A 21,753-nucleotide genomic window follows, 5' to 3' on the forward strand; every position below is an offset into this window, starting at 1 on the left:
ATGGTTAGGAGAAGGAAGAGGATAAGATGAGAAAACCCAAATCAATGGCTGGTGGTAGAGGGGGAGAGTGCCCTGTGCCAGGGCTCCCAGGCAGCTCTCATGACTGAAGATGACAGTCTAAAAAATAAAGGTTCAGCGAAGGTTTGTTGAATGCCTGGGTAGTGCCCTGGGAGGGCTGTGGGGCCAGCCTGGCTGGGAGGGGGCAGCTCTTAGGCTCAGGGTCAGTGCTTTTACCCGACAGTGAAGTACCAGAGAGATGGTCTCCCAGGACAACCTTCTGTCCCTCCCCCACTCCCATCATCTGGGCTTCAGCTCTATCCTGGCTCCCCCCCCTTACCTTGTTCTGCCTGCTCAATGATCTGCCTCAAGGCCTTCTTCAGGCTGTAAGCTTGAAGCACCATCTGATCCTTGGATCTGAAGGCTGGGGGCACCAAGCTGGAGGGCTGGCACACTTCTGCAGGGGCGCCACCCACGGCTCCCCCTTCAAATTCATCCTCATTGCCCTCATCTTCTTCCTCTGCAGCCGGAGCAGCCAGTGGGGCGTTCTCCAGGCAGCCCACAGCAGCCGGGGGCTCCAGCTCCAGCTCCCGAATCAGCATATCTGTTCTGTGGCTCACTGGGGTACACTGCAACACATAGGAGCCGGAGCCATGAGAAAGCAGCCCACAGAGTGCCAGGGCAAGGAAAGGGGGAGAGAGACACTAAGTGACCAAGAGAGATGGAGGGAGATGAAGAAGAGGAGGAGGCAGCAGCCAGACCCAAGCCAGTGATGGAGAGAAAGCACGTCGGCCTTTCTGCCAGGTATGTGTTTGCATGAATAGACAGCTGTAGATATGCAGTGTGTTACAGCCTTGGGGATTGATTCCATGGGTATACCTGGCAGAGGTGTGCATATATGTGCATGTGACTGGTATGCAGTGAATACGTTTCCGTGCTTGCCATACGTGTATCGGGGCATGTGTGCTTGTGTTTAGGCCTGTGCATATGATACATGCATAAGCATGTTTTGGATATGGCTGTGTACATCTGGAATCCATGTGCATGTATATATGAGTTTAATCACTGGTTTCTTTGAGGCCTACTTCCTGGTTTCTTTTATGCCAGGCCTGGCATTTTGGGGTCTTGGATTGGTGGGGACATGCTAATGTGCAAGAACAAAACCACAGGAAGCTGAATGAGGAAGGCTTTGGGGCCTGCTCAGCTCAGGAGGCAGAGGGTGATCTCCCTCCCAGTGGCCATGACCATGCTCCCCCCAACCTTCCTTTCTGGGCTCTGCTCTTGTCCCCTTCAAATAAACAGGGGCTGTGGCAGTGAGATCTCACCTGTCCAGCCCTCCGTGTGAGCACTCCTCCAGGGGCCTCCCAGGTCAGGACACTCCACCTAAAGGGAAGGCAGAAATGGGGCACTGCTGCATCTCAGACCTGCCTGGGCAGCCCAAGTGCCATGTTAAGTGTGGGAAAAGACTGGCCGAATGGGCATGGTCCTTTACTTTGCCAATAGATTAGCTTGCTGGAGGTGGGGTAGGGCCACATGCCTGGGGAGTCTTCTGGATGTGGCCAGACCCATCTCTCATAATTCAGTGGGCCTGGGAGGGACACAAGATATGTGTCAGCTCTCCAATATCAAAGCCCTGGTCACTAATTCCATAAGTGGTGAATTGGGCAGGAGCAGGGTTGGGAGGAATGGGACTCAGCTGGTTGAATGACCTGTGGCTCTATTACACAGTAGCCCCAGACAGAGCTACCTTCACTTCTTCTGTGCCTGGAGGAGACAGGGCACCACTATTTCACTGGGGATGGGGGGCCCCTTTAGTCGACCCCCATCTCTACCACTGCTCCTGGGCTCAAGCCAAAAGTTGTCCACTGTCTCCTGTGCCCCAGGGTCCTAGTAAGGCTCCCCTCTCCTTCCAGGAACTCAGGAGCAAAGATTATCTAGAATCTCTCAGGATCCATGGGATATGATTTAGAGGAGAGACTTTGGTCTGGTTTGGAGGGCACATGGAAGTCTCTGCTTCCCCACAAAATGTGGCCACTGAGCCTGGTCTCTTAGGGAGGCAGGGGGCCTGCTGCTGTATGCCTGCTGCTTGCTAGAGAATTGCCCCTGATGGAAGTGGGCAGCCGCCCATGTTCTGAGGACAGCTGGGCTGGGTACTGCCGCATACCTGTCCAGCATCTTGGTGGTGGCCCGTTCCATCTTCTCCAGAATGTGCAGGAGCTGAGTATCATTGTCACACAGGCTTCCCCATCCAAGCACACGGGCCAGGTCGTTGCCAGTTCCCAGAGGCAGGACCCCAAGCTGGCACTGTAGCAGAAAGGAAATGCATTGCGTGGGCAGCCCTCCAGCCTCACCCTCAAAAGAAGATGCTCCCATGGAGAAGACAGCATCTTAAATGACATTGGTTCCTGTCTCAATGTACCATCCCATGCACTGATGTTACTTATTAAGTGTTTCTGGCATTGTGGATAGGTGGGTGGGTGGATGGAAGGAAGGATGGATGATGGATGGATGGATGGCAGGCAGGCAGGCAGTCTGGTCATCTCAGCAGTGCCTGGTCAGGGTCAGTGAATGGGGTAAGAGGGCAAACGCTGTCCTGGGGGCCACTTCCTGTGGAGCTTCTCCACATTTTTGTCCCTCAGTTTCCCACCCTGGGGCTCCTTTCCTGGAGGTGAAGGTGAGAGGGTGACTGTTTGGCCCTCCTGCCAACTCTTTGCCTTTTCATGCCCATAGCTAGCTAACCAGGCAAGGGACCAGCTATGGGCCCAAGGTGGGAATTCACACACTTATGTTAGCATGAGACAAAAGCAGGAGGCCAGTTTTAGTGGCAAGGAGACAAGGCAATGAGCTGAAAACATTCACCTCCTAAGCCTAAGCCAATCAATAGTACTACTGAGTCCCCAGGGGCCTGGGCAGAAGTTCTAACATCCCAGCTCAGCTTTGCCCTTCCCTGGTTGGGGCCAGAGAGCACTAATCCCCCAGCCGCTGGCAAACCTCAGGCTCACCTGTTTGTGTAATCCAAGAGTGTCAATTTCAGAGAGAACCCAGCCCACGCTGCCATCTCCGCCGCACACCAGAATCCGGAAAGTGGAGAACCTCTGGAACAGACGGAGCCTAGCAGCAGGGACAGGGCGAGAAGAGAAGCTGAGACCAGGAGCAGGAGGTGGAAGGCGCCCCTGTGGCTGAAGCTCAGCCGCTGGCCACGCCTGCACACACTAGGACTGCAGCAGAAGCAGTGCCAGTCATCAGGGACAAATGAATGCTAGCCTGGGAATGGGGAGCCACTCTGGGAGGAGGAAACAGGCTCAGAAATAGGATGGAAGCGACACAAAAGCCAGCTCTCTAGTCTATAACAAATCTTGAGTGACTGCCTGGCCACCACCCCACACTGACTCTGCTTGAAATCAGCTTAGTGGGCCCTCAAATAAGGGGAGGCCCTCGGCCATCAAGAACATCAGGCTGAAGACAACTCCCACCCAGATGGGAACAGCTAGTATGTGAACTCAGGGGCCCACTGGTGGCCTGACCAACCCTGGTTTCTAGTTCCCAGCCCCAAAGCCCACCTTTCCCAGACTTCTGAGTGCCCAAGGAGCCATACCTTCCTTGTTTGTTCCAGAACTGCACCCTACATCCTTGCCAGTGAACTGTGACAGCCCTGTTCTTTTCCTAACAAGGACACTGTTCCCAGGAAGTGGGGCTGAGGGACCCAGGAACTAGCTTTGGCATCAGCTGGGGATGTCAGAATCTGAGGTAGACTGGAAAGCTACCCAGAGCACCCTGTAATGTCCATCAGAAGTGCCAGGGGCAGGGGGAGGAGAAAGAACTCTGGGAATCTGTCTGAGATTCTGGGCCTGACTCCTAGTAAAAGCTTGTGGGTCTTGGCGCCAATGGACCCAGGCTCATATTCTGCTTCTGGGTGACCCTGGACAAACTCATTTTCTTCTCTGTCCTTGGCCCTCAGTTTCCCAATCTGTAAAATGAGGGGACTGGCCTAGATGATCTTAAAGGGCCCTTCCAGCTTTATTAGAGCCATGATGCAATGAGCAACGGGCAGTGGGCAGAGGGAAGAAGGCTTTCTTCTAGGGGTGAGCTCACTTACCCCAGGTGAGGCCCTCCATTCATCAGGTCAAACACTTGTGCTGGGTTCAGGAACTGCTTGAATTTCCGGAGGAAATGAACACCTTGGTTGTCACCACTCTTGGAATTGACAAAAGCAAGGAGAGGGCTGGAACAGGCACCTGGGCACGAGGCCTTCCAGAACCCTGCAGAAACCAAAAGCCCTGATGGAAGGTGGCGGCCGGAAACAGGCATGGGCGGGGCAGGCCCAAGGGCTGTAATCCCAGGGCTTCAGCCCGAGTGATGTCAGTTCTCAGACTGATAAGATCAAAGTGTTGGCATTAGAACCAAAGCCTGGCTGGTCCTGACACCAAAGGCATTGTCTGAGGGCTACTGCTGGAGACAGAGTCACAGGGGGCCAGGAAGGAGGCTTAGGCAGGTGGGAAGGCCCAGGAGTTATGAAGGAAGGGGGCCCCCAGGGGGCCCCCCTCTTGGACAGGGCCTGAGGTATGCCATGCCATAAATGAGACCAAACACCCCAAATCCAAATCCCACTTCACCCTACCCCCCGGGGCAGTTTGTAAGCCCAGCCAGAGCTCTGCCACAGTGAACAAAGGGCACTGGGTAAAGGAGGGGGGGCATGAGGCCAAAATGCCTCAGATGGCCATGGGAGGTCAAAGGTAAGACTACATGAGACATTCAAGGAGTGACTCTCTGACTTCTGCATGAAGTAGAATTAGTCCCCCAGAAATCTTGAAAAACTGGAAAGGAAGTGAGTGTAGCTGAGGGACAGGAGCACCAGATACTAGGGGGTAGTTCAAGAGTAAGTAGCTGGTAATGGAGTGAAAGAGGGAAGGAATATGCCCCAAGCTTCCTGTGCCCACCTCCAACATGCCTAGTCCTTGAATGAATGAATGAATGAATAAGCCAGTGAATGGGATTATGACAAACCCAACTACATCAGCTGAAAATGAACCGAAATCATAGTTGAGAAGAAAAAGAAAGGGGCTCAGACACATTGGTCATTTTCTCCCATGTCTCCTCCATAATTGGCTGCCACATCCTGTCTCATGCCCCTATGCAAGGTTTCTCACAGCCATCCCCAGTGGTGCCACACCAGAGACCTTGTTCCTGGCCCACCCATATAGCCAATCCCAAAGGATTCCTCGGTTACACCCTGGCAAATCCCACTCTCATTTTCATTCTCTTCCTCCCCTCTTCTGTATGATCACAAACCTGCCAAAGTAAACTATTCCTAGCTTTCTGTCTTTCGTCCAACCTCCATACCTTTGCTCAAGCTGTTCCCTATACTTAGAATGCCTTTCTTTACCTGTTCTCCTCGTTGAAATCCTGCCATTCTTTTAAGGTCCCACTCATGCCATCTCTTCCCAGATCTCCTTTGGTACCAATGACTGTTCCCCTCCTTGTCAGGTACTTGGTTTATATCTGTCATCTTCTTACTCATTGGTAGTTAATCCTCCTGTCCTCAGCCCTCCCTCAGGGACAGAACTCATCTATTCAAGCTGCTCCCAGAATCCTTTCAGTCTCAGAGAACAAGGTGGCTCTACTCTTGCCTCAGTCTACTCCCTCTCCTGGTGCCTTTCTGCTTCCTCACAGATCTGCACCAAGGGGCCCCCCACTTCACTGATAACTGGCTTTCTCACCTTCATTGTCTCCTCTGATGCCTGCCTTTCTAGCCTCCATCTCACACTGCTCTCCCCCACATACTATGCTTCAGGGCAACTTTCAATCTTCCAAATGAGGCCTGGCCTTTCCTGGCTCTATTCTTTCCCTTAGGCTTTATTAAATCTGGAATATTCCCACCCTTAGCCTATGGAGTTAGAATTCACTTAGAAGACTGGGAAGATATACTGATCAAATCTGTGGATGCTACAAGGTTGGAGAGAATCATTAAAACACTGGGGGAGATCGGATCCGAAGTGACCTTGAGGGCTTGGAATGCGGTCATCAACAAGCCCAAAGCCACCAACATCAAATGCATAAGCAAAGGTTGTGGGAGATTTAGATTGAGAAAAGATCTGAGGGGTTTAGTGGACCACAGACTCCACAGGAATCAACTATAGGATTTAACTGCTTGGAAAAAAGTCCATGTGATAATCTGACCACAGTTATCAATGTATGTAATGATCCCACTGTACTGTGGCCAATGTCTGCACTTAGATCTGGGTACTGCACTCTAATGGGAAGCAGGTCTTAACTACAGCTGTATGAGGAACACAGGAAGGAACTGGGAATCTTGAAGACTTGAGGGTGGAGAGGGGCATTTGAGGGGCTGCTTGACCCCCTTGGGAAGGACCAGAAGCAGGAGTTAGCACTGGGAGCAAGGAAGCAGAAGTCCCACAGGAGGGCACTCTCTCACCGTCTACAAACACGCCCATGCCTCCCCATCCACACAAAAATTCGTTATTTGATTCCTTCCATCCCCTGGAAGCTCTTCTGTCCTTTGTGTCTGAACTCTACTTTCTTTCCTCATTCCCTCTTAACTTAAACTTCACAATATGGCTTCTGCTCCACCTTTTCATTCCAAAGCTGCTGCTGATCTGTCAGTTGCACAACCCAATTGCCTTTTCTCAATCTTCATGTCTCAACCTTTCTGCAAGCTATTGGCCACCCTCTTCTTGATGTGCTCTCCTCTCTAGGTTTTGTGGACACCATTCTCCCCTGGTTCTCTTTCTATCTTAGCTTCCTTTTGGGATCTTCATCCAGGTCACACCCACTAGCCTTGGGTATCCCACAGGTCTCTATCCTGGGTCCCCTTCTCTTCTCCCTCTATTCTACTTTACTGGGGGATCTCAGCTCCCAAGGATTTAATTCTCCATGCTGAAGATTCTCAGATTGACCTATCCTGCCCTAATCTCCCAAAGTGAGAGTCTTGTGGACATCTGAAACTCAACATGTCCCAAAAAGAACTCATCATCTCTTCCCCAGACTCTGACTCCAACCTTCCCTGTTACTGCCTCCCAAGGGCCCAGCTCTATAACATAGGTGTCATCCTCTCCACCCCATCTCTCCCCCAACATATACAATCTCTTGCCAAAACCTTTTGATTTCACTTTTGCAGTATCTCCTATGACATAGCCACCACCCTGGTGCACACTCTCATCTCATTTCTGGATTACAGCAATAGCTGTGGGGCGGGGGGTGTCTGCCTGCCTGCCTCAAGTCTTTCCCCACTACAGTCCATCTTCCATTCAGCTACCAGAGTGATTTCTCTAAAGGTCTGACCATAACATCTCCTACTCAGTAACTCCAGAGGCTCCCTAGTCTTCAAGATCAAATCCAAAATCTTCTGTCTGGCATCCAAAGACCTTCCAGTCTTATTACATCTTATATTCCCCAGCTGCTTCCTGGCAGTTCCCCAGAGAAGACACCCCATCTCTCCACTACAGGCTAAGATGTCACTTTCTGCAGGAAGCCTCTCCATTCTTGGGCCTTCCCTCTATTCATTATTTCCTATTCATCCTGCACATATTAGACTATGATCTCCTTGAGGGCAGAGACTGTCTTTGGCGTTTCTTTGTATCCACAAAGCTTAGGTCAGTGCCTGGCATACAGTAGATGTTTACTAAATGCTTTTGACTGATGGTCTTTGTAGCTGCCAGTGCTGAGCACAGGCGCCTAACAAAGACTTGGTAGCCACTCCTCCCTGTCCCCCAGCCCCAGGGCAGCCTAAGGCAGGGGACCCATTCCTAGAGCTATAGGGAAGGCAGCCCTTGAGAGAGGCCCTCTTGGAGGACAGGCTGGGGAAGGGCACAACGAGCTGGGCCTGAAGCATTCTGCTTTACTGTGATGCTGCTGGGCCCTAACAACCAAAAATGCAAACAGGAAAGAACACAAGAAAGAAGAGAAATCCAGGTAGCATGAGGAAAGACACTGCCCCCAAACCATCTGGGAATGCTGCTGCCAGAGGCTTGGGGGAGGCAAGGAGCCAGGTTCCCCCACTCCACCTCTAGAGGCCCTGGAACTCTATCGTTAGGCAGTGGCTCTTGTGGATTGGTAAGGTTTTCTTGGCTCCCAGAGTCCCCATATTGAGATGAGGGCCACCAGTTACAGAATGGCCCACCCTGTCCAGGATGCAATTCTGTCAGTTCATATTTGTCATGAAAGGCTCAGATCAGAGCCCTTTAGGAGTGAGGCAGAAGCAGGATGTCATGGTCCTAGAGGATGGCAGAAGCGGGCAAAGGGGCAAGGCAGGGGAACCCAGATCTTAGCTTGGGAAAGTTCCTAGGGCTCATCTCCTCCATGAGATTCAACAGGAGAGAATGAAGAAAAGGGCTTTTGGGGGAGGTCAACACAAATTTTGACTAAATTCAGAACTCCAGGAACAGGCTGCAATTGCTTAGTTGACTACTTCACACCAACCCCATTGTCATCCTTTCCCCCTCCCAGCATTCCTTCTCTTTAGCTATCTACCCACTTGTACTCTCTCCTCTCCACCCTTCTATGCATTCAGCTACTTGGTCTTAGCAGGTGTCTTGCCTACTTCATGAACTGAAGGGTATAGGACAGTCCCTGGTCTGGTACAGTCACCCCAGGAGGCGCTCTAGGGCTTCTGCAGCTGCTTGGACTCCAGTATCATGGACAGGTGAGTGGCCCTTGAAGGAGGGGTGTGGAGCCACACACCCAAGGGCCAGCTTCCCTGTGTCTATGTGGGTGTGGAGAATCATGAGTTGATGCATTTTGGTATTCATCCATCCATGTGTTACTACATCTGTGTATATACATATATATGGATGTGCCTTTCTGTGCTTGGGGCTGTGGGGGTGTTTCTGGGGTTGTGTGTATTATGTGAGTAGACAGCTCTGCATCTGGATGCATCCAGGTGCTTTAGAACAGGTGTGAAGGGGATGTGAGAGGGGGGGGCCCATCTGCCAGTGAATGTGTGCAAAAGTGGATGTGTATGTTCTCTGTGCTAATAGCCCTCATGCTGGGCTTTAGGGTCTGCCAGTATCCCCGCTCCTTTCTGGCCTCTGATATAAGGGGAAGGGGCCACCTCTCTATTTCTCCCTTTTCTGTCCTCAGCCATGGAGCATGACTGTGGGGAGTAGACACGCGTGGGTCCTAGCTGGGCAGCAAGCCTCTGTGGGGGGTGGGACTCCTGTGTGGCAGAGCTGGCTAAAATAGAATATTGGAGAATACACAGGGAAATGTGTGGGCAGGGCTTGCTGCTCCCCCAGAGAAAGTGAAACTCATCACACATGTAATGAAATTCACCAGGGGCTGGGATTCTGACTTTAGCATTGTCCTAGCATGTCAGCTTCAAAATAATCATAACAGAAAAAACCAACCACCAGTGTTTTTGGGGGGTTTGAACAGGTACTTCTGGGCTGGTTAACAGTGTTCCCCCCTGCAAGTAATGAGTAATGGGGGGAGTAGCTGAGCAACTGGGAGGCAGAAGCAACAAGAAGGAAGCAAAGAGGGGAGCACATGGAGATCTGCAGGGCCAGGTGGAGCCAGAGAGCACCGGGAGGCGGGGCAGCCACAAAGAGGTAGGGGCCCCGGGACTGATGGAACCTACAAAGCCTAGAAATCTGAGGACCAGAGAGAGCCTGCAGCAATTCTCCCATCATCCTCCCCAGCTCCCTGTCCTTTGCAGGCTGCCTTTCTCATCCATCTCCAAACATACTCATAGTTTTCCTATCATAGAATAATAATAATAAACAACAAAATAAAAAATAAAGAAAAATGTCTTCCCCAGACCTTATTCTCTCCCATAGATACCATTCTTTCTCTCCCCACCCCGTCTCCTTTTCCCCCTCTATTTCTTTGTTATTATCTCCTTCCCTTCCTTTCTCTACCTGTCTCTCTCCCCATCTCTCTTTTCTTGCTCTCTTCTTTAAATTTTCTCCTCCTTGAATTCTTGGACACTCACTCAGCTCCCTTCTGACCCCTTTGGATTTCTCCTCCTGTATTGCATGTTCTTCCAAAGGCCAAAGCTTTGACCCTTGGGCCTCTGTAGCTCAATGAAGTATCTCCATCAGAGACACCATCTACTTTCAGGGTACCAGGTAGTCTGTCTACAAAGCAGATTCACAAGTCTACACCCCTGGTCTTTAAGCTACATACCTAAAGCCAGACTTTAGCTCTGCCTTGGGACTTCCTGGTCTGTTAGAAGAATGTCTTCCTCGGCACAGCCTCTCAGGCTCCAAAGCTTGGCCCCATGGGCCCACCTGGGCAGTAAGCTCTTTTATTCTATTTTCTGTCTCTCAAATGTACCCCTTTTTCTATCTCTGTTGCCCTTTAAATGCTGAGGGTCTCACCTGGAGTTCGGCATTTGCCTCCAGGCTCTCTCCTTTGTAATCAAGCAGAAGATCTCAGCATCTGGGGGGGGGGGCTGCCTAGGCCCACCTGGGCCTGCTCTGGAGTCTGCTATGAATGAATGAATGAGCCTCCTTTCCACACTGGCTGCCTCTCCATGGCCTTCCCCACGGCAGTTCTAGAAGCCAACGCAGTCAAGTCTAGTGCTCTCCTTAGCCTTGTTCCTGCCACAGGGTTTGCTTGTGGCTTCCACATCAGCCCACTGTCTCACTTCCCCCCTCTAGCTTTCAGATCATTAGGGTCAGTTGTGGTCACCCCTCCCCTCTTCCTTCCAGTCCTGGCTAAAATCTCCCCTTCTCTGTTGACTATCACCAATGGATCCTATCAATGGCTCATTTGTACCTAGCTGTTTGCATGTCATCTTCTTCCTCCTTAGACTGGGAGCTCCTTGAGGGCAGGGCCTCGATTGTTCTCCAGAACTAACCCAGATGTTTTTCACAGGAATCACTCTCAAGCTACTCAGTCCCTACCCTATCTTTGGGAAGGGAAAGGTCGGCTTCCTAGTGGTAGCCTCTGTGCAGATCTCTGCTGCCAAGTGACTGTCCTCTCAGCAGGTATTCCTGAAGGTAGGCCCTTGTGCTCCGAAGTCTCTGATTCAATACAGCTCATCTGCAGCGTGAGACAGCCTAACCTCACTAAGGTGGGCATCTTTCCGGTTTGATGGCCTGGGCTTGGTACATCTTGGGCATCCCTAGGACCTGGCACACAGGAGGTGCTCAATAAATGTTTGTGGATGAGGCTGTTAATGACCTAACACCTTGGGAAACAGTTGGGTGGTTGCTTGAGGTTGGTCTGGCTTTTGCCACTGGTGCCAGTTTTTAAAGAGACTCCATTTAGGCCTTTTAGGCAGGTCACTTGTGCTTTCTGGATCTTTCTTAAACAAGGGAAAGAACTGACTGGAAAGAATCAATCGCCGTGGATTTTGGAAGGACGCCCTATACAGAGTGAATGAGCTTGGGGATTAGCCTGTGTTTAGCAGAAAACCATTAAGACACTCTTCTGTCTGGGAACCAGGAGGGAGAGAGCCAAGTCGGCTAAGTGAGACGCAATCCTCTAGGGACTGCCGAGAAGGGAGCAGAGAGAGCCAGGACTTGGGGCAGGCAGGACCATCCTAAGGTGACAAATAGTATATAGAGCCGCTGATGGGGGCGGGGAATGAAGGGTCACATGACATCCACCCTTTTTCCTCACCCAGCCTGGTTATTGGAAGGTTGAGAACCTCCTACATAAGGAGTCATTCTGGTTTCTCTTGTATTTCTGAGGTTTCTAGTCAGACTTCAAGAATTACAGGGAAACTGAGGCAATTCTTCAGCATCAATATGCCTACATTGGAGGCCTTAGGGGCTCTTGGTACTTACTTCATCTTCTAACTTCCCATATCCCAGGCATTCAGTTCCTTTCTGGTACTTATACTTACCATCTGAGTCCATGCAGTTCAGAAGTATGGGTGGGAGAATGGACACTCTGTACTGTCCCAGGGGGCATTTCTTGGAAAATTGGTCTCTGCAGGTGCCATGAATCTGAAATGGAGTGGGGGAGAGAGACACAGAGAGAGAAGGGGAAGGGATTTCTGCTGGGAGCAGGTTCTCCTATGGTTGAGTGTTCAAGGTAGATTCAAGGGTCTTTGGGCCTGGGCTCTCAGCCTCTCTTCCAGGGACATACTCACTATTTACATTTCGGTTTCACTTTACTGTTATGTCCATTGACAGTGACTCTGGAGGTAGGTGCTATTATGATCCCCATTTTACAGATGAGGAAACTCAAAGTTTCAGAGAGTCTCAGAGAGGTCAAGTGACTTGTCTGGTCATATACCTGGTGCACTCAGGAAGGGTTAAAGGTAAAGAAGTATGACTGACTGAAGATTTGCACTCAGGTTTCACTGACTCTGTCCAGCAGTCTAGCTAGTGAACAATACTGCGTGCTCTGGAACCTTCTGAAAGCCTCCAAGTACAAGGAGGGGAAAGGACCATGTGACCAAAGTGGAATGTACCAGGTGGGAGCTGATGGAGGACTCTGGGGAAGAGGCTGCCACTTTCACCCACCATTTGCCTCAGAACCAGCAGGGAAGAAGGCATCTAGAAAAGCCCGATCCAGCTGTAGGGCAGTGAAAACATTGTTGGCTTCATGGCCTTGAGTCCTAGCTCTGCCACTAACTACCTGTCTGACCTTGGGTCTCAGTTTCTACCCTCGTAAAATGAGGGGGTTGAGCCAGAAGGCCTCGAATATCATGTCCTGCTATTGTGCTTGACCTCTGACCCTGAGCTTGACAAGTACATTGAGATGGGGAAGTTGGGGTTTGTATAAAGAGCCCACCCCAGTCAGTGACCCCGGGAGGATCACACTGAGCCTTACAACGGCCTTGCACCAGAGGCATTTATAATCCTGGAGCCTCCGGACACTGCCACACATGCGGTCACATGAGGCACAGCGGGCACTGACGGGCAGGTTCCCTTCTAGCCACTGATGGGGCATTGCCACCTGCACAGGAAAAACAGAACAGAGAACAGAGGACTCAAGGTAAGGAAGGAAGCACTAAAGCACAGCTGGGGGAGGTGGGGAGAAGGCAGTGGCTATGGCCCTACTCCAGGGGGCCCCATGTCTGGGCTGAGGAGACAAGATGGAAGCCATGGCCAGGGCAATGGGCCACTGAGGCGTGAGAGGAGTCTCCATGGGAGGCCCAGCCCCGGCCCTAGGCTGCCTTATGTTACCATTCCCCTCTGTGGGCTACCCATGTAGAAGGAGGAGGGGCCTTGCCAGAGTGGTATAGCTGCTGTCTGTACTTACTCCATCTTCGTCTTCAATGATCTCATTGCCTATGGTGGCCAGAGTTGTCCATTTGCAGGTGGAGCTGGCCCGCACAGCACACCGTTTGTGAACTTTGAATTTACACACTATAGGAGAAGCCAGAGAATGTGTGAGTGGAGGAGAGAAGTGGGAAAAAGGGGACATCCTCCCCTTTCATCCTCCACCCCAGCTGCTGGTAGGTACAATTCAAACTGCTATGACCCCAGGCCAATAAAATCCAGTCACTTGGTGAGAGGCTGCAGAAAAAAGGAAAGGATTTTGTATCACTGGGACTGTACCCCTTACCCCTCAACTTCCTGCCTGGGCTGCATGTGCCTTTTTCTTTTGAGGGGGGGAAGGTAGGGCAATTGGGGTTAAGTGACTTGCCCAAGGTCACACAGCTAGTGTTGTGTCTGAGGCTGGATTTTAACTTAGGTCCTCCTGACTCCAGGGCCGGTGCTCTATTCACTGTGCCACCTAGCTGCCCCAACCTGCCTGGGCTGCATGTGGAGGCAAGCACTGGGTACCAATCTTGGCTCTGCCCTTTCTGTCTCCAGGGCCTTGGGCCAGAGCCTTCACTTCTGTGGCTGGATGAAATGGCCTTCACTTGAATGACTTCCACACCTCCCTCTGCCCCAAGTCAAGCTGCTGGGCACCAAGTACCTTCGCAGGACAGGCCGTGGGAGGTGACTCCTGAGAGGGCTTCTCGGCAGACATTGCAGAAGGTGGGGCGGGCATGAGAGCACGTGTACCAGTTGTGAGTGCTGGAGAAGTGATCCGATGTCAGCTGAAAATGCTGCAAAACGAGAGTTCCCCCCCCACCCCCCTGGTGGTTATTAAATCAAGGCTTGGGAGAAGTGACTTGCCCATGGTCACACATCACAGGGGACTCTTGAACAGAGGTCATCCAGCTGCCTTTCATTATAAACAGGTGATGAGAAGAGAGGGAGGGCAGCCTTCCGGAACATCTGCTGCTGCACAGCTGGGCTGCTTCCTTTTTCCAGCCCCTGCCCTTCCTCTCCATTGTCAGATTTCCTTTCTTCTCCTTCTCCATCTCCCTGTGTTTCTATCTCTCTCCTTTATATTATTTTTTATTCCTGACATTCTGGGAGGAGGTCAAGGGGTGGGGATGGAGTCAAATCTTTTTTTTTTTTTTTGCTTTTTGGAAGGCAATTGGGGTTAAGTAACTTGCCCAAGGTTACATGGCTAGTATTTTTGTGTGGGTGTTAAGTGTCTGAGGCCGGAACCAAACTCGGGTCCTCCTGACTCCAGGGCCAATGCTCTACTAACTGCACCACCTAGCCACCCCAATGGAGTCAAATCTTGACAAAGAAATCCTGTCAACCTTTTTTAACCTTGGTCTATTAGCCAAGGGCAACACCCTTCCCAGGCACCCAGATGAGAGGAGCCCAGAAGAGCTTGAAGGTCACCTAGGACTCCCTTACATCCAAAATGAGCTATTAGCTGACTGGGAGCTGCGTCTTACTAAGGGTGGGGAGGCCCACAGAACACTGGGGGAGGATGAGGAGGGTTCAGGAACGGGCCACAGGTTGGCAGAATTCCCTCCTATTGGAGGGTGGAAAACATGGAACTTAGAAAAGGAGACTGAGAAAGGCCAGCTCGGCAGTTTGAAAACCTGGATTAGAATCCTTGCTGTCCCACTTTCCACAGGGTGCCACCCCCCCCAATTTCCTCCTTTGTAAAATGAGGAGGGCAGAATGGAAGCCTAGGGTCTGTGGGTGGCACCAGAGATAGCCCAGTTTTGTCAAGGCCAGGCTTTCCTCAGACAGCAGATCAGCCATGGGCCCTGCCACCCAAGACACCAAATCAGCACGGCTTGGAAGGCCAAGATAATGGTGCCACAGAGGAGATCGGGACATCAGTGTCGCTGTCTGTCCTTGTCTTTAGCCCCAAGAATGGCTTCTTCCCACCCTCCAAGTCCAGGGCATAGCACAGGCTGGTGCCTGCCAGGGGAGCCAGGGCCCGAGAGCCAGGACTTTACCTGAGCCCCAATACTACTCAGGCCTCTCTCTGGAGCTGGAGGACTGGCAGAATGCTTTGTGTAAGCCCTGGGACCTAGGAGCCCTACCCAGTCCACTCCACTGTCTCTTTGGATGGATCAGCTGGCTCAAAGGTGATTTGACCATCATCTACATGTCACCAGATGGTTTTTGTTTTTCTAGCCTTGAAGGCTTACAAAGGGCTCTAAAACCATTGGGCCTCCTTGCCTCTGAGGGAGGCAACATAGGTAATAATGGTGACCATTTTACAGATGAAGGAAGTGTAGGTGATAAGAGGTCACAAGATCAGAGATTTGGAAGCTGGGAGGAACCTCAGGGCCATCTGGACCAGTCTCCTTACTTACAAGGTTGCCAGAGAAGCCAAGGGAAGTGACTTGGCCAAGGTCACACAGGTAGGCAGCAGCAAGTCCCAAGCAAGCCTTCAGAGTCCCTTTCCATTGGAGCCCACATCCTCCTTTGGGGCTCGGACCCTCTGCCTCCTGGAGGAACCCAGACTGTTGGGAGCCATGCTGGGGCAGTTTTCCCATGATTCCTTTCCTTCCCCATGGGGGGTCATGGGAATAGCCTGGAAGAGGCACCTGGAGCTGCCACCCCCAGGACACTAGCCAGTGTGTGGGCCCAGACGAGCCAAAACACTCAAACCCTGCCTCTGACTAGCTGTGTAATCCTAGGCAAGTCACTTTACTTCCTCAAGCCTTAATTTTCTCATATGTAAAATGGGGATGATAACAAATAAGCATTCTCCCAGGACTAATGAGAGGATCAATGAGATGGTGGCTGGGGAGCACTCTGCAAACCCTCCCCCTCCTTGCTTCAACTAATCCTTATGTGGCTCTTCAAAGTCCAGGCCCATCTACCTTATGGAGGAAACTGAGGTCTAGAGGTGAGACAGTCTGTCTTCAGTTGGCATTTTATTTTATTTTATTTATTATTATTTTTTTAAAGCAATTGGGGTTAAGTAAGTTGCTGAAGGTTACATGGCCAGGGGTTTCTGGGTGTGGTGCTAAGTGTCTGAGCCTGAATTCGATCCCAGGTCATCCCGACTCTGGGGCTTGTGCTCTTACTCTCTGTGCTATGTTGTAGTTGGCATTTTAATACTAAAAACTGGGAGTGGAACTCCCCTGTGGCTAGAGACTAAAACTCTTCCCCTTGAGGGATAAATTGTCTAATGCAAGGGGCTCTTCAAGGAAAAGACTGTAGAATCAGGAGACCTAAGCTTGAATGGAAGGGCTGCCATTCGTATCTGTGTGACCTTATACAAGTCACTTCCCTATACTAGGCCTCAGTTTCCCCATCTATACAATGAGGGGCTTGGCCTAGGTCAGAGAAGCTCAGAAAACTCCAGTGCTGAACCTGATTGCAATGTCATTGGGAAAGGGTTGACAAAAATCAACAAAAACACAACCTGAGCTAGATAATGGTAATTTGTGGTTTTCTAAGTCCACATGTGGCCTGTAGGAAGCTGCTTCTATTGGAGTTTGGTGCTGTTGGCCTTGGGGACCAAGTACAGCCCTTTGACAAAACCAAAACTTCACAAAACAAGATTGGACTCAGTCAAAGCAGTGCACCAGAGTACCTAGAAGGTCACATGTGACCTTGAGGCCATAGGTTAGCCACTTCTCAGAGCAGGTGTACCTTGGACTCTGCCAGCTGAAAAATCTTGGCAGATATTTCTCCTGGTCAAGAGGGAAGGCTTTGGAATCAGGGACCCCAAGTTCAAATCCTGGCTCTGAAACTTACTTGGTGTTTGACCTTGGAGAAGTCCCCCTCCCACCAGGGCCTGAATTTCCTTTTTTTATAAAACAAGGGGATTGGATTCAATGGTTTCCAAGGGAATTTCCAGCTCTACTTGGAGATGCTCAAACTGTCTTTTGAGAGGCTAAAGCCAGGTCTCAGAGAGTACAAAGAATGTGGGCCTGGAGGCCCTAGCCCCTGCTGCCCACCCCCCCCCCCCCGACGGCTTCTCTCCCATCTCTGGCAGCTGACTCTCCAGCCAGATCAGGGCCTTCTCTATTGGATCTCAACCTAACCGGCCTGCAGCTGGGGAAATGGGGGCTTGGGGTACACTCTACCCCTCCCCTACCCCTCCCTCACACCCAGAAGACCCCAGAGCTGCTGACCTCTCAGATGCCTCTCAGACATCTGTAATCACAGAGCCAGATCAGCACAGTCCTCAGAGGTCACTTATCAGTGCCCCATTATCCAAACCACATACGAGGTAACAGAAAGAATGATCTGGAGAGAAGGCCCAGCGTGCATAGAGGTTTGCAGTGGCAGCAGAGGGGGAAGGGGCTGTGGGCACTCTCCTCCCTTCTTCCTGGCTAGCCTGGGTTAGGGCATGACTCAGGGAAAGGGAGCCATGTCAACTCCTGGGCCTTTGCCTGGGCTCTTGGACCCCTGTTCTAACACCAACCAAAGCCATTTTCACAGTGAGATGGGAGCATACTGGCACATTCCTTTTCCCCCAGTGTCCCTTTGGGCATATCCCCCTCTTTGTTGCATCACCTGGCATTCAAGGCCCTCTACAATCTGTCTCCTCTCTTTTCCTTTCCTCCACTATAGGAAGCCTTTTCTGTGACCACCCCCCCCACTATTTCGCCTCTTCTTGAAGGCACTGCTTGTCTCTAGCAAACGTTTCTCCATCCTCGGGGCAGGTATGGTGTGGCAGGACTTGGGTTTGAATCCTAACTGCTCTCTGTGTGACCCTGGGCAAGTCACTTCCTCTGCTCTGGGCCTGTGTTTCCACGTCTGTAAAGGGATTAGAAAAGAGAGCCTGGAAGGCATCTTCCAGCTCTGTTTTCCTTGGATCTTCACTGTCTTCCCCCCCCTTGGCCCTTGGTTCTATATCATCACAGGGGTCTCTTCTGTCTCTGCACTATGTGATAAAGTCCAGCCAAAACCCTTGTTCTCCTTCCCTGCCCAGACCTGCCTGGCCTACAGTAATCTCGGCCTCTTTCAAACTCCCAGGCTCACTCATCTGTCATTGGAGTCAGGAAGTGCTGGGCTGAAATCTTAGCTCAGGTACTTACTTGCTGTGTGGTCCTAGACAGGTCACCCACCCTCAATCTCCCTCATCTGTAAAATGGGGATAATGCCCTAAATTATCACGAAGTCCTCTTTGTAAGGTGCTTAGCTGGGTCTTGCATATAGTATGTGTTTAATAAATGCTTCTTCCCTTTCTCTCCCTGCCTTTCCCTAATAAGGTACTTGGCAAACCTTAAGGCACTGGACAAAATCAGCTCTCACTTGGTCACCCTGAGCCCTGTGACATCCTAATGGGAGTGTGCCACAGTCCCCCCTCTGTCTTACAGGGCTTCACTTTTCATACACAGAAATCTGGCCTTTGGCCCTCTGCAGGCCTGGGCCTGGGTCTCTGACCTCTCCCCCTGCCCCCAAGCACACACTCACTCACTGCCTGGTGGCTTTGATGCAGCTGTTTGGGAGTGAACTAGGAGAGGGTCAGGTCCTGGAGGGAGCCCTTCTCTGGCCTCGTGGAGAGCAGAGATGGGGCACACAAGCCTTAAGCTTGATATTGCTGAAATGCCAACAGATAGACAGTTCACTGTCAGCTAAATATCGCTCCCAAATAGATTCAGGCCAGTGGAGCAGCTCCACAGAGGGATGCTGGGACCGCTGGCAGAGAGCAAACTGCGTGGGGGGGACATTCTCCGTCGAGCTGATGAGAGAAATTGAGACAGCAATGGGCTGAGACAGAGCAAAGCACGCGCGTCAGCCCTCCCATGCTTTCTGCCTATAGATCGCCCAGCCCAGCACCACCATCTCCCAATTAGCTTCCAAATACCCTGTGTGCCCTTTTGTGCTGAAACCAAAAGACAACATGATTTGCAGGAAGAGCCCTCATTTTATCTAGGAGAGGGAGGGGTGGAACAAGGAGGGCCCTCATGGGGGCTGGAGGAGGAGGAGAAGGTGGAAGGGCCAGATTAATGCAAGGCAGATCAGAGACCATATTCTGAGACAGAAGACCAAGGAGTCTGGGGGAGGGGGAGAGGGATGGAGAGAGGAGAGAAAGGCCTTATGGCTGTGCCTGTAAACCAGGGGCACCATGCAGTTGGGGTCTGCTAGTGGGGCTGGGCCCCAGTCAGACCCACTTGAGAAGGACTGCCAAGCACCCTCTGCCTCCGCTGGCAGTTGGACCAGACCCCACTTCCTGCCATCCGACTTAGGCCCTCGACATCGATGGCCACTCCCTTCTCCATTCTGCTTCTTCTCCCTTGGCACACACACCCACCAGCCTGCTGGCTGCCCAACTTTCTTTCCTCTTTTACTGCCAAGTGTCTAGAACAAGGTGTCTATACCTGCTGCTTGTACTTCCTCATCACCTGCTCACTCCTTGGCTCCTTGGCTTCTGCCCCTGGACTGAGCCAAGGTTGCCAATGGGCTCAAGGGTCCATGGGTCTTTCTCGGCCTGCACTCACCCAACTTCCCTTCTCTACCTTGCTGTTTGGTTCTCTGGAAGATTCCTTTCTCATACCTGTACTGCCCCTCTTCTCTCCTCTCTCTGTTCACTCCCTCGATGGTGTCCTACGTCGTCAGGGCTTCAGCTACCCTGGACATTCAGGTGGTTTCACAGACCAAGCCTCCAGGGCTGACCTCTCCCCACCACTCCTGCCCCATATCTCTAGTTTCCTATGTAGCCCCCACCTTCCTTCTCTAGACAATTGGGTAGCCAGGGTCCTCTGCTGCCTTCCCACTTCCAGGCTTTTGTCTACTCTGGCTCATGCCTGGAATGCCTCTGTCCTTCTAGAAGCAGCTTGGGTGCTGAGTTCCCCCTGCCCCCCGCCATCAAACCTCACCCTGAAGTGATCAGTCCCTCCCTCCTTCCTTCCTCAGAGCATTCTGGGTCCTGGACTTCCCTTCCTTGTTGCACTTTATCAGCCACAAGGGCAAAAGCCATCCATAGGCCAGGAGGCCATGAATGGAGAGATTCAAGCCCAGAGAGAAGCTCATTTGTAGTCACACAGCAAGTCAGTGGGTCTCCAGCTACAGAGACAATGTTGTCCCTCAAACATCCTGCTGCTGATTTGGGCCTCCCAGCATGGGGCCCTGCCCACATGCTCTCAGGGAATGAGTCAGCCATCTTGTCCCGTCCTCCGTCACAGTGCCAACCATGTGATGGCCATGACTGGCTATGCTGGGAGCCCAAGTGCATCCTCTTAAGAAAGCCAGGGCTGCCATAGTGTCACCAAGGCAGGAGTAGGAGTGACTTTTGCCCAGGCTTGGCTCAGACTCCACTTTGGAATGCTATGTTACAGGGGCAAGGGGTGACTGAGGCCAAACCAAGCCCCCCCCCCCAAGATGACTACAAAGCTTGAAATCTTCCCAGCTTAAAAGGAGACCAGAGCCTGCTCAGACTGAATGCCACCTAAGCCTACACTCTGGGCATCCAAACCAAGCCCACAAGATTGGGTTAAGGGACCCAGCCTGTGCCAGGCCCTGGGCTGACCCCAGGGACATCCGGATGGAACTGGGAGCAGACTCTGCTCCCAAGGAGCTTCCTGGCTGTGAACACAGAAGTATGTACCCCCATGCTCCTTGCAGGGCAAGGACACGGCTGCCCTTCCCAAGTACCACCTGAGCTAGGCTCTGAAGGAAGCAAGAGGGACTTCAGAGGCCAAGGTGAGGCGGGAGAGCGGGATGGGCAGAGGCAGGTCATACAGTACCAGTCTGTCCAGACTAGAACATGAAAGGGCCTAAGGCCTCATCAGCCTGGAGAAGTCAACTGCAGCCAGATGATGAAAGGCCTCCCATGCCCATCTGTGGGGCTGAGATTTTATTCTGGGGGCAAGAGGGACACCCAGAGACTTCCTAGCCAGTGTAGTGCTCTGGGTTTTGCAGAAAAGACATCAGACAGATGTGTCCAAATGGAAGGCCCATCTCACTGTTGGGGTGAGAGGTGACATGATCCTGAGTTAGGGGGAGGTAGAACTGTCAGCTGATGATGATAGCAGAATCACATGGTATGGCCAGGAATATTCTCTGCATGACTCCCATCCTCCTCATCTGCAGATGCAGGGCCAGGCTGCCATCTTCTGTTAGGGGCTGCCTCCATTTCCTCAAACTGTCCTCACCTAGACATGAGCTCGAACTGTGAATTCTAGATAGGAGACTGGGGGCAAGTCTCTGCCCTCCTGTGAACCTCAGTAGCCTTGTGGTCAAGCCAATCTCTCTGGTCCTTCTCAGCTCTACCCTCTGCTCCCTTAGGTCCTCTGACCTTAGAGGCACCAGAGCTCTAAGGAGGCTTAGCCCCTTACCCTGGGCCAAGTCATCTGGCCATAGCTTTGCCTCTAAAAACCCCACTGGGCCCACTTCTTGGCCAGCTTTCCAAATCCAGCTTTGTGGGCCTGTGGAAAGTGATTCAGGAAAGGGGAGAGAGCCCCCTCTACCACCTTGTTATCACCTCCTTTCCACGGGAGACTAAAGATGACAAGGGCTTGGACCAGCCGACTTCCTTTACCTCTGTGAGTGCAGGCCGAGCCACAGCTTTGGCAAGGTATGCAGACACACAAGCATACAGCCCTAAGTGCCCGCCTGTGCCCAC

At 51.8% G+C, this 21,753-nt stretch overlaps 1 protein-coding gene across 1 annotated transcript in view; it reads right to left on the reverse strand.

Annotated features, from left to right (window-relative positions):
* Positions 1-21,753, reverse strand: part of DGKK (diacylglycerol kinase kappa) — a 123,471-nt gene that overhangs the window by 20,329 nt on the left and 81,389 nt on the right. Inside the window, exons 5-13 of the mRNA XM_069062469.1 lie at positions 13,837-13,969; positions 13,174-13,280; positions 12,742-12,867; positions 11,807-11,909; positions 4,094-4,256; positions 3,000-3,108; positions 2,162-2,301; positions 1,323-1,380; positions 338-626 (exon numbers count right to left, since the gene is read on the reverse strand). Coding sequence (XP_068918570.1) covers positions 338-626; positions 1,323-1,380; positions 2,162-2,301; positions 3,000-3,108; positions 4,094-4,256; positions 11,807-11,909; positions 12,742-12,867; positions 13,174-13,280; positions 13,837-13,969 — 1,228 coding nt within the window. The remainder of the gene's footprint in view (positions 1-337; positions 627-1,322; positions 1,381-2,161; positions 2,302-2,999; positions 3,109-4,093; positions 4,257-11,806; positions 11,910-12,741; positions 12,868-13,173; positions 13,281-13,836; positions 13,970-21,753) is intronic.

The sequence above is a fragment of the Petaurus breviceps genome, unplaced genomic scaffold (genome assembly GCF_028583685.1).
Source record: "Petaurus breviceps papuanus isolate PSGF00001 unplaced genomic scaffold, PetGlider_PUasm1.0 90451, whole genome shotgun sequence".
Lineage (NCBI taxonomy): Eukaryota > Metazoa > Chordata > Mammalia > Diprotodontia > Petauridae > Petaurus > Petaurus breviceps.